Source organism: Crocodylus siamensis, chromosome 5 (assembly GCF_052110815.1).
Source record: "Crocodylus siamensis isolate JL-2025a chromosome 5, ASM5211081v1, whole genome shotgun sequence".
Classification (NCBI taxonomy): Eukaryota; Metazoa; Chordata; order Crocodylia; family Crocodylidae; genus Crocodylus; species Crocodylus siamensis.
This window is the reverse complement of record NC_143399.1, coordinates 132,477,653-132,490,277: the sequence shown is the minus strand read 5'-3', so window position 1 is coordinate 132,490,277 and position 12,625 is coordinate 132,477,653. Positions and strand designations below refer to the sequence as shown.

General features: G+C 41.5%; 1 protein-coding gene across 2 annotated transcripts in view; it reads right to left on the bottom strand.

The window, feature by feature from the left end:
• The window catches only part of LARS2 (leucyl-tRNA synthetase 2, mitochondrial), a 121,556-nt gene that overhangs the window by 89,386 nt on the left and 19,545 nt on the right, over nucleotides 1-12,625 (bottom strand). For both annotated transcript variants that reach the window (XM_090050439.1, XM_090050440.1), the window contains 2 exons: nucleotides 7,139-7,230; nucleotides 3,326-3,386 (listed from right to left, as the gene is read on the bottom strand). In XM_090050439.1, the coding sequence (XP_089906565.1) occupies nucleotides 3,326-3,386; nucleotides 7,139-7,230 (153 nt within the window). The remainder of the gene's footprint in view (nucleotides 1-3,325; nucleotides 3,387-7,138; nucleotides 7,231-12,625) is intronic.

Genomic DNA, 12,625 nt, shown 5'->3' with positions numbered 1-12,625 from the left:
GCCATATAACTGAGAAGCCTTTCCTTAAGCTTAAGGAAACCAGAGAGCAGATCTCATACTGCCAGAAAACAAATCATTTTTCTTTTCAAAGCTACAGACATGCCATAACAATTCAAGATTAACACTTTCACCCTTCCATACAGAATCATACTAAGGTAATAAACTAAGATTACTGCTGAGAATACAAAAGTAGTGACTGACTTCAATTCACTGATAAATGCAATAAATACAAGTTTTTCAGAAAAGCAATTTTTCATTTTTATTTCAGTTGCACAGGCTTTTGTCTGATTAGTTTTTACCTTAAAAGCCTTAGGAACAGCTGCTTTTGAAGGACCTGAGTTTTAAATAAAGCTTCCAGTTTCCGATGCGCTTATGACAGAGATCTCTAAAAATGCAGGCTAGTGCTTTGCACCTTAAACAACTTACGCACCCAGCATTTGAAGTTACCTTTTTACATTTTCTTCTGTCCCTTCATAGCATAAAGCTGCATATTAAAAAAGCACATCTCAAAATGAAACCCTTTGAGCCATGTCTTATGCACAGTATCCTTGTGAGACTTTAAGGAGTATATTTTATATATTGTTCAGGGCCATCCATACTTCATACAACATAAAAGGAATGCCAGGGTTAATATGCAAGAGTCTCTCTTTATTGGGACATCATTTATTATGTTTTTACATACCTTTAGAGACATTTTACTGATAGAAATTAGGTATCAAGACCATCTATATCAGTATTTGAAAAACATTTAAACAGCAGATTATTTACGCAGCAAACCAAAAAAGTTGCATGAGAACAGTTTGTTTTATTATTTTGATTAAATTTAATACAACGACTAGTAAATATAGAAAAAGGTCTTAAAATGTCTCACCTTACTTGTTTGTAGAGCCTATTTTTTATAAATTATATGCATCAGTTATTTATCTTCTCTCCCATAGTAACATGCATCAGAGGCATCACTTATCAAAAACATTGTTTATAGAATAGAATGAATGGTTTTTAAAAAGTTTCATTTAATTTTTTTGATTTACTGTGAATAACCACAACTACATACACAAAATAAATTAGTACAGTGATAATTAAGATGACCATTCCTGCTTAGATGTACTATTTTCCAGTACGCAGATGTAGTGTATATAAAGAACTGTTGACAATATCTTAATTATAGGTATGTGAAGGGCTACTAGGATTACACAGAAAAACCAATGGGAAAAATTATTTTAATGCAAAACTAAGATGCTATTAAAAGAAAGGAAGGTTTGCCTTATCTGCCAGACATGTGAGAAAGGGTGAAAACAAATACTGACTGGTCTCTGTAAGCATTCCAAAAGTGGAAGAAGTTTGGTAATTAAGTTTTGGAAGTTCATCTCACATATAATTAAGCACTGTCACTACTTGAGCCAATGACAAAGCAAACTGCTATATCATTACTTCCAAAATTGCACATCTTTTTTTTTCCCCACATACCAAACACCCTCAAACAAGATCAGCACCTCATTTTGGGAACACAGTGTAAAAAAGATCTTTCCAGTAGTGGCTGATTGTGTGATACAAAGCAAGTTCTCCTAGAAACAAAAGGTACACGTACTAACTTTCTGACAGTTAAGCTAACTTAACTTTTTTAAACTGACTTAACTATCAGATGGTACACATGTATGTGGAGCAGAGGCAACTTAAATGCAGCACAAAATAATACACTTCTGAGGTGTATTATCTTGAGCTGCATTAGTTAAGTACAGTAGACTCTAAAGGGCTACTGCAGGGGAGAGCTCACAAGATGGCTGCCACCATGTCAAGGAGTGTACATTCCTATGTGTGCACACTCTAACTTTGGCTTAACTTAGATGTATTAAGTCTAAGTCTAATCTAAGTCAACTTGCACATGGGCATGCAACCAAAGGCCGCATTCCAGATGAGTGCAGCTGTGTGATATGTAGCATTGCAAACACATCTGTGGCACCACATACCACACGTTCAGTTCTCCATTTTGGAAGGCACCAGTGTGCAGGAAAAAAAATGGAGTGGTGCATGCACAGGCAGCATGTGCCATTCAAAAGCAGAGCCTAGTCGCTTGGAGTTGTGTTGCGGCTGCTGGCCAGGCTGCGTGTGGCAAAATCATTGCTGCCGCTGGCGACATGTAAGGGGTGTATGTGGGTGCACGTGCACCCCCTGAGATTGGCGATGCACCCCCTGTGACAAGTGCCGATGACACTGCTGACAGTGCCTGCAGGTAGTCACCACTTGCCACCCCCCACCCCTGCTCGCTGCTGACACAGCCGGCAGCGTCTGCAGGCAGCCCCCGATCACCACTAGCTGCTGCTGCTGGCGGCATCTGTAGGTGGTCACTGACAACCAGTTGGTGCTTGCCACCCACCCTCTACTGCCGAGACCACTGCGGCCACCTCCGGGAGCTCTCCGCTCAGCCCACCCCCTGCCGCCAACACTGCCATGGCTGCCTGCGGGAGCTCCCCACTTGCCGCCGCCACTGCCTGCGGATGGTCGCTGTGCCTCCCCAGCCTCTGAGGGCACATGGTATTCATAATCAATGCTGCAGCCCTGGGAGGCCCCCAGATAAGGCTGCTGGGGCCAGCCCAATGCTGGCCTTAGCCTCCCCTACCACCTCTGAGGTAATTTGCTACATGCCAGAGCACGTGGCACGGGCATTCTCCAGGGACAATTAGTGGCGGCACAAGGTGCACTGCTGCTAGTTGTCCCTGGGGAGCCAAACATCCTCACCACATGTGGTCATGGCCAAAGTGTCTAGAAAGTGTTGCTTCCTAGAAGTTTGGGTGAGGCAGCAGGAACTTCTGGTGCAGTAAGACAGCCAAAAGGCTAGGCCTGAGACCCTTGCAAGAGCAGCAGCAAGTCTTTTACTTCTTTTCAGTATTTAATTCACTATATAAGTTCATAAAGATAACAGTGCTGTTTACCATAAGCCTCATCGAGATGTAGCAGCTCATTTGCCCTGACTTGGCTCAATTGCTGCTTCAGGCACATGCTGCAGTGTTCAGCCACTGCTATAGTGGTAAGAGGCTTAACATAGGACTCTGCTCCTTCTGTTTGCTGAGGCCAGAGAGAAGTGGAAGCCATCTTGGGAGCCATTACAGCACAGTCTGTCTTCTTCAATTATGTTTCTTCCAGGGATTCCCCGCTTAAGACATGCATGCCAATTTCAGAGAGATAATCTTGAGGAAATGTGTGTGTGGGGTAGGGTAGGGTGGGGGGAGAGGGGTGATAATGTGAGTAAATATAGCACTCTTATTTTGCACAGTTGTCATATATGAACTAATTGAGCACCTCCTTAAAAAGGAAAAAAAAATCTTACCTGTTCCCAGCTAAAAGACAGACCTAATCCATTAAGCTGCTCCTTCATGTGTCGAATATTACTGTAAAACAATAAAAACATGAATATTTAAAATTTTAATATTTTTATTAGAAAATACACTTGCAATCAAATGCTGGTCAAGTTCTCTTAATGTAAAGGCACTACATTGTTGCTAAATACTATTATTATAAATACACCAACTCAAATAGTTGTGTGATAGGCAAACCCATCTTAGTTAACCACTTCAAATGCATTTTGATTCAAAATTTCATAAATATCTATGCTGATTTGTCCTCTAACCTAGGGTACAACCAAAGAGTGGACATTTAACTTTAAAATAAAAATAATTCTGTTCTGTGGGGAATACCCTATTGCTGCTTTCCATTATGAAGTATTAGTTGTACTGCAGTAGTGAGTCTAGGGACCATATGTATGTATTACAATAAGACAGTCCCTCCTTCCAAATTGCTTACATTCAAAACAACAACATTCATTCAAGCATTTTAAGTCCAGAAGTGACCAGTATAATTTCTAGTCCAACATTTCTAGTCCACAGAACATATATCACAGAACTTTATCCAATTCAGCATACGTTCAGATATGCCCATTCTTGATACCCTGAGCAACAAGGCATCCTTCCTAGAATAATCAGAATTGCAGAACAAATTCACCACAGAAATAGTGGGACAGTAATTTGAGTAAGCCAGGAGTGCAAGTCCAGGTTTATTTTAGAAAAGGTTTTTTTGCAGAGCTATTCCTATATAGCATACCCTCCTAGTGCAGACACAGCTTCTACTAAAAGAAAATGCGTCTTTGTGGATATAGCCCCCTTAAGCAGGGAACTGGACTAGATCACCTTATGAGGTCCCTTCCAGCCCTACTTTCCCATGATCCTAATCCATACCAATTCCCTGAACAAAATTAACCATACCAGCAAAAGCACCTCCCCCTCCTGACATCACTGTATCCACACAACCACTTTTGCCAGGACAAAAAGTGCCATTAAAAATATCATCCCTCAAAGGATAATTTTATACCAATAGAAACTTCTGTTGAGTGTAGCCTTGGTCTTTGTTTGCTTTTATAATAAGGATGGAGCAAGAAGAGACACAGCAGCCACTTGGATCTATTTTAAATGACTAATATTGGGTAATTTAATGATGTTCTGAGATTAGTAGAAATTAGGACAATAGAAAATGCAAATGTTGTTTTAGTTTTCAGGTGCTTCCGTAAGCAGTCTCAACAATGAGGTGCTATTTGTTTAAAAACATAGCTGTTTTTAAATAAATGAGCACCTCATTGTTGAGACTGGTTACAGAATCACCTGAAAACTATTTATTGGTATAAAATTTCCATGCTATTTAAATCTTAAACAAGGCGGTAGCATATGCCTGCAAGGTTAGACAGACTTACAAAACCAACTTGTGACAGAAAATATTTGCATATAATGCAAAAAGAGCTCCCACACACATACAAAAAAATCAGTCCTAACTACCTTGTAATAAAAAGACAGACTGTAGCAAATGTAAAGGTTACTTGTTTAACCCTCAAGCCCACAGAGAAAGGAGGAAGGAAATCAGAATATGCTAAAAGTGAAACTTCCATAGCAACATCAGTTTGCTAATATGCATGCATTTGCATTTACAGTCAGGTATTATAAGTGTCAGGACAAATATCTGGATGGTGTAGGCAAGTTAATATTATTGAGAGACTTAACTATAGCAGTCCCCAAGTTTTATGAGCTCAAATGCATAAATGAAATTGCTTCATTAGGAGTTTACATTTAAAGGCCACCAACAGACACTCATTTAAAGGCACAATAGGATCTGATCCCTGATCCTAACAACCACACCTCCTGCCATGTGACATGTGCATGGCAGGATGCATGACTTTGGGACTGGGGATCAGATCCTAATCATGCCCTATTTGTCATCATGATCCCAGGCTCCCCCTGCACTAGCAAACTGAAAGCTGGGTTTGCAAAATCAGCTGACTGTTGGTTGGCTCTGGGACTCCAGTGGGGCCAGTTTGAGCCCTGGTGTGGTCCCAGAGCCAGCTGATTGTTGGCTGATGGGAACTGTATCAAGCCGGTGTGAGTCCTGGTACAGTCCTAAGCCAGCCAATAATCAGCTGATCATCAGCTAGCAATAACCACACAGGGGCCAGTTTGGAGCCCCAATGTGGTCCTGGATTCATTCAACAATCAGCTGACTGTCATTTAATGAGGATCGCTCTGGGACCAGTTGGAGACCACAGTGCAGTCCTCATCCCGACTCGAATTTAATTTAAGGTGTGATGGAAATCAGACAGAAAAATATTACACATTTTTGTGGCTGGTTTCCCTTTGTGTGAAGCTATTAATTACCTGGATATTTGTCCAGGTTCCTGTTTAGGATGTGATAAACAAACTAATTGTGTTTTACATATAACATCTACCAGGGGCCAAAGAAAAAGAGAAACAAAACCTGCCTGAGCTAAATTAGCAGGAAAAAGGTGCTTCTGACAATAAGACAGCAGAAACAGAAGAAACCTGAGTTCAATGCGTTTCTCTACCACAAACATTTTGTGTGACCTTGAGCAAGTCACTTAGCCCACAGCTGGACTGCAAGCCTACCCAACTGGAGTGCAGTGCCTCAAATCAGAAGCAGCACAGCTGCCTCTGCATTATGGTGCAGGTAGGCTAGCTAGCACTGTTGGAGGACAGTGACAATTAGCCAACTCTTACACTGCCCACAATACCACATGGATGTGGAAAACTTCTGGTTCAGGACATAGCCCACACAAGCATAGCAGTGTATTTGAGGGTAGAGGAGAGGCCTCTGTCTGCTCTGTGCCTGTTTCACACTTATAAAATGAGAATAACAATACTTCCCTATCTCACAGGTGTAGGACAGTGACAGATGCCATAACAGTTCATTAGATGGACATGTTTTGCATTCAGGATAAACTCAGTGTATCAGGGAAGATAGTAAACACTAATTTATTGCCCAGCTTCTCCAGAGATAAAATAGCCTGCAGTCTACAATACTATCAACTGTGCATTTGCCCAGAAGGGAAACACTATGCAGTACATTAGCACTGAGTATCTATGAAACTTATCTACATGCTCAGTAGTGCACAATTTCCTTTTAACTGTTTTCAAGTGCAATAATATTGACTGTCATGCATGATGTATTATGTTTTTTTTTCTCTCTCTCTTTAAAGAATAAGAAAATAAACACATTTCTTTGCATCTTCCTAGATGGCCATTTGTTTTCATCTACATTCTTCTCCAGATAACATCAAAAGAAAAATACAAGAACGAATATGATACTGTTACACTTATAGGCTGCACTGTGGTTTTTACAGCTCCAGATGTACTACTCTACATAATATCCTTCCCTGAAAGCCCCCCTCCAACCTTCTGTTTTTTACTCTCCTTTGATAACACCTTGTGTTATCAAATCAAAATGATTTATATACTTTTAACCTTTTAACCAACTGTACAGGAAGCTGGGGGGCATAGGTGCTAAGATGGACAGTTGACAGCCCAGAGGTCACAAGTTTGAGGCCAAAGAAGTGCTCATGATATGGCCTGCCAGATTCCAATGAATCTGGGAATTCTGCTAAATATTTTGTCACAAGGACATGAAAAAGGAAAGGAGCAACTGTATAAGGTCATAACTATTCACCTGTCCAAAAGACAAGCAAGTAGGCTGCTTCTAAAGTTACATTTCTCCATTATTAAACACTGTTTTGGCTTTATTTGCAAGGCCAGAATACAATTCCCTCTTTATAGAGCAAATCTGGTAGTATTTAAGCTGATGAAAATACCTTTGTGTCCAGGTTACTGGGTGCAGCCCATGGTCAACTGCAGCATTTTCTGCAGGCAGTCCAAAAGCATCCCATCCCATTGGATTTATCACCTGTAACACAAATGAAAAGTATTATTCTTTGTCACTCTCTGGAATGGAGCCAGCCACGCCTTCAGGGCTCAAAATAATGAACGATATTTCACATTTCAGCATTTACTGTCCCAGATTTGAGTCATTTTAAAATATGCCTGCTGGGACTAGTTCAGTTTAAATGCAAGTATATGAGATATGTCTGCTGTCATTTTGGTGGCAGACAGAATGTGAATGTAGACTTAAGTAACTGTTAAACAACAGATCACTCACATAATACATCCTGGTCACTTGTTTCAAGGCTGGGTTACCACTACCACCACCATCCCTGTGTAATTCATGCAATATTCTAACCAAGCACTTGATATTCTGACTGAAGAAGCTTCTGTAATACAAATTTTGTATTAGAGGAAGGTAGAAAAGACAGAAAAAGTATTTGGAAACCATTTTCCATAACTGAACTGGCTGTACAGCACTGGCTCAAGACCAAATCTGAAATGATAGTGTTTATATTTTTTCATTAGGTTTAAGTGAAAAGATGGAAACAAAGGGTTTCAAGTACCATTGAACGGAGTTTTCAGTTAAATTTTGTGAAAGTATGAATTTTAGCTGAAGACTTATATTCAACATATTTTAGAAAGATGCCAGATATACAGAAGCTGAAAAGATAAGCTTACTCGAGAGACAAAAGTTAACTCATTGCAGCGTAACATATGTATATCTTTTCCATTGTTATATAACTTATTTAATAAATAAAAACTATTCAGTGGCACAATGTATTTTCAAGAAACTTTTTACCACATGAAAAGAATGGTCTGGCTCACCCCTAAAATATTGTGGCTGTTAAATATGTTTACATACTATTTTTCTCACAAGTAAAAATATGCTACAAAATACAGCAATTATTTAGATACCAATAGCAATGTGCGCTAGAAGCAGGCCTACAACATCCCTCTAAACACCACAATTGGATGTACATTAAATGTCATACGAAGAATTGTTCTGGGCTCATTACTGAGAGTAGTAAGGGTCAAACAGTGCAAGGACAGAAAAGGGCAGGTCCCAGCACCACTACTCGTGCTCCGAAGTGCAAAGACTGAAGTTCAGGTCTGCTGATGGCAACAGACTCCCAAAATAGGTAAGACGCCATTCTTGCATATGCCTCTCTCCCTTAGAGTCCCAAAGACAGTGTACTTTGGTGCAGTATGAAGCATCTCTTTATACACCTCACTTAACAGCCTCATCATAACTCTAATCTCTATTTCAATAATACATGTGAAATCAATGCACACTGTGCCTTTCTAATTAAGTCTACCTTGCAACAAATTTAATATAATTAATAGCCTACCACCCTCCAAAATGTTAGCTGCTCACGTAACTTTTCTCACCAACCACTGGCATCTCTCTTAACGAGTAAATCCACTACAAAATACTCTCCACTAGCAAAAAATATGTTTTGAGCTAACAAATGCTATAGGCATTTTAAAATTAAAGGACTGAAGAAAAATGTAAATTCAAGTTCCAGTAAGAAACCTCAGTTTAAAGAGACACATTTAAAATATCCCCAAATTAATCTCTAGGTTAGATCTGTTTGTATAGTTGCCATAGAGATTAACGTAGTGCATTATCTTTCTCACTTCTTTACTGTGAATGGATTTGAAAGGGTTGTGAAATTAATTGTCTAAAAAGTAATAGGTCAGTTCCTTCTGACCAGAATATGTGAAATGAATCTATAGTTAAGATGCAACAGCCCTCACACAGGACTCAGTATTGTACTCAGGCCCCCTCTACATGTTACAGGTATTGGACATGTTACAGGTATGGTTAATTCCACAGTTACCTTGACAACCAGCTACATGTGCAAAGAACCTCTTGTGCCATAAAAATCTTCAACCAACTACAAAGTTAGACCTTGAAAAGTTAACTTTAAAGTTAGACTTTATAGCTGGTTGGTATGGAGCTTTAATTTGCACGTGTAGCAGAGTCTCCCCTGCAGCTGGGAGCCCCAGAAGCTGCCAACATTAGTCACGGCAGCACCCTGCAATTGCTGGGACTCAAGAGTCCTGCAGCTGCGGATGCTGGGTCCCAGCAATGCACCTCCCAGTGCTGAGACTAGGCTGGGTCCCAGCAGCCATAGGTGCAGCTGCGATCTCCCAACCCCAGGGGTCTCATGCACTGGGAAACTGCAGCTGCTGTGATCTCCCAGCTGAGGGGGTTCTCTGCTGCGGGAGCTTACTTCTTGCCAATGCAGAAGGATCCTGGAATCAGCTTCCCCTGCCCCAGCAATAAGGTATGATGGGATCTACTGTGCGATCTCACAATCATGCCTCCTGGCAGCAAGTATGGCATAGCAGGAGGTGCAGTTGTGTAGATCATGCATTAGACCCTATTTGTGCCTTTACCTGCACATGCAGAGGAGCCCTCAAAGTGTGTTCTGTTAACACAAAGTACACAAAAAGACATCTACTTACTTAGCTGAGTACAATTCCCAAAGTACTGAAATACAGGCAGAAATCAGATAGACTAGTGCAAAGCAGAAGGAAATATATATATGTATATAAAATCAACCTGGATGTCAGAAGGGGCTATACATTTAGATAATGCAAGGATAGTTAAAAAGAAAAAAAAGAAGAAAAAATATGAACCAGGCATTTGAGAAGACATATGGGTACTCCCACCAGTTTAGTGCCTGAGTCATAGTCCCCAGCTACGAGAAAAACATTGTTTTCCCCAGAATTACAGATGAGCAATTGAAAAGCAAGAAATAAATCACTTTCTTATATTTTGTCTTGACTTTCCATAACACAAGTTCATTTGGTTATGAAGTTGACCACTAATACTCAATAGGAGAAATCACTCACCAGGAGCCCCTTCTCAACAAGGCTTTTCAAGACACGGGATCTTTATTCTCTTAGCCGAAAAGTAAAAAGAAACTAATAATGGGCCTTTCTCCTCACTCAAGTTCTTTGCAACAAGATTTCGGCTGCAGTAAAAAATACTGCCAGAAGAACTCCAGTTGTGACAGCAAGACGTCACACACATTCACGCTCAAAGCTTCCCTGTGACAGCAGAATCCTCCATGCTGCCACTGGAGTTAAACCACTTTTGCTGAGTGAAATAGTCCTTCTGCCATTGCCCTCCAGCTGGCTTAAGGCAAGTGTAGACTTTTCCACAACATCAGCCAATTACTTTGGTCTATTCATCAGCTGAAGCCTTCCCAAAGTGTATTTTGTACTCCCATGACACACCTGCTGATTGGAGCTATACAGAGCTAGCAGAACTGCATGGATGCACCCTGTGGTGGTTTGGTGCTAGTGGCTCCTGTCTGCCACCAAACTGCTAGCAGCAGAGGAAAACGAATGTAGATACAACCTACCGTATTTTTCGGACCATAAGACGCACTTTTTTCCCCCCAAAAGTGGGGGGAAAACGAGGGTGCGTCTTATGGTCCGAAGGTGTGGTACCCCAGAACATTTGTTTGCGGTCCCATGCGCCCGCTTACTGTCCGCTGTCGTTCCCATGCTGTGGATTGCTGTGTGTGTGGGGGAAGTCCCGCCTCCTGGAGTCTCAATGTCAGTCAGTCAGTCAGGTCACATGATCAGCACAGCACACGCCTCCCCTGCGTGTGTGTGTGTGACACTGACAGACTGACAGGATTAGAACGTTGAGACAGCAGGCAGCTAGGTACGGTACCAGGTAACGTCCCGGCCGGGACTATGTGATGCAGCACAGTGCCCTGACAGGCAGGCAAGGAGCCTGTCATGGCAGGAGAGACACACATAGTCTCTCCTGCCATGCAAAGCCTTGCCTGTCAGGTTGGTTGGTGCCCTTTAATAGTAATACCAAGCGGTATGAGTCAAACTGGGTGCGTCTTATGGTCAGGTGCGTCTTATGGTCCGAAAAATACGGTAAGTCTCCAGATACCCAACATCCCTGAATTTGAAGGTGAGAGAAGTTAATATAAAGAATATTTAGAAGGGAAGAAATGAAGCAAGTTCTGAGGTGGTGGCAACCATCAATCTTCCTGGATCATGGTGTATGCATGAGGGCCACCTAGACCTCCGATGCATACACCAGGGCAATTTTTTTGGAGGAGAGGAGGCTGCCCAGACCCTCCATCTTCCCTTTAGGCCACTGAGTCAGAATCCAAGGACCAGACTGAGTCCAGGTGCTTGATACCTCCATGGCTGTAGTTGTATAAGTGTCTGGGAATCAAACCCAGGTTTCCTGTGTGGTAGATAAGGATTCTACCACTGAACCACGGGGGAATCCTGAGCTCTGAGGTACCAAAGCTCTTTAGAAAATAAGCTAGCACCAGAATTACTTTCTTTCCACATCCTTCAAAACAGGTGCTAAAACTTAACAGGCAATGAGTGCAATTAACATGGAGAAGGGTAAGCCCAATGATTTAATAACCTGATCCATTGCTAGCCTGAAGAAGAAAAAGCTATTTAAAGATCAGTATTCTATTACCAATGTCTAATTTTCTCTACAATGTCACAGAAACATAGAAACTTAGGGTTGGAAGGGACCTCAGGACCTCTAGTTCAATCCCCTGCTCAAAGCAGGACCATCCCCAGCTACATCATTCCAGGCAGGACTTTGTTGAGCTGGGCCTTAAAAATCATGAAGGATGGAGGTTCCACCACCTCTCTAGGTAAGCTGTTCCAGTGCTTCACCACCCTCCTACTAAGAGCTTTTCCTAATACCCAGCCTAAACCTCCCTTGCTGCAACTTGAGACCATTTCTCCTTGTTCTGTCATCTGTCACCACTGAGAACAGTCTAGCTCCATCCTCTTTGGAACCACACTTCAGGTAGTTAAAGGCTGCTATCAAATCCCTCCTCAGTTTTCTCTTCAGCAGACTAAATATAACCAGTTCCCTCAGCCTCTCCTCAGAAGTCATGGGCCCCAGTCCATTATACCCCCATGGTGCTAAAGGACTGCCAAAGCATAATCAACTTGGACTTTAATGTGCAATGCATTTCACACAAGTCTATTTAACTAAAATCTAACTTTATTAACACATTAAATGCATTAATAGTTTCCACAGAGAGAGAGAGAAAAAAAAACACTTAGTTCAATGGTCTCACCCAATCCCAGATGTTACCCTACTTCACAGAAAAGATGGCCAATCAGTTCCTGAAAGCACAGGGTGGTCAGTTGTGGGTAATGGCTGTTTTTCAGTCCAGGTTGTTTGATGATGACACACACCCAACTTCCTCGCTGCTCCCCTTTTATGCTATTTCTTCTGATGACTCTTCATTTCTGGGTACCATTGACTGGTTTCTCTGTGAGAATCATACTGCTCATGTTCTTATCCTGTCAGGATATTCTTTTGTTCTAACAAACCATCACATGCACACATCTTAATTTGGTCTTTTACCAACGTCTTAATTTGGGCATGCCTGGGACTC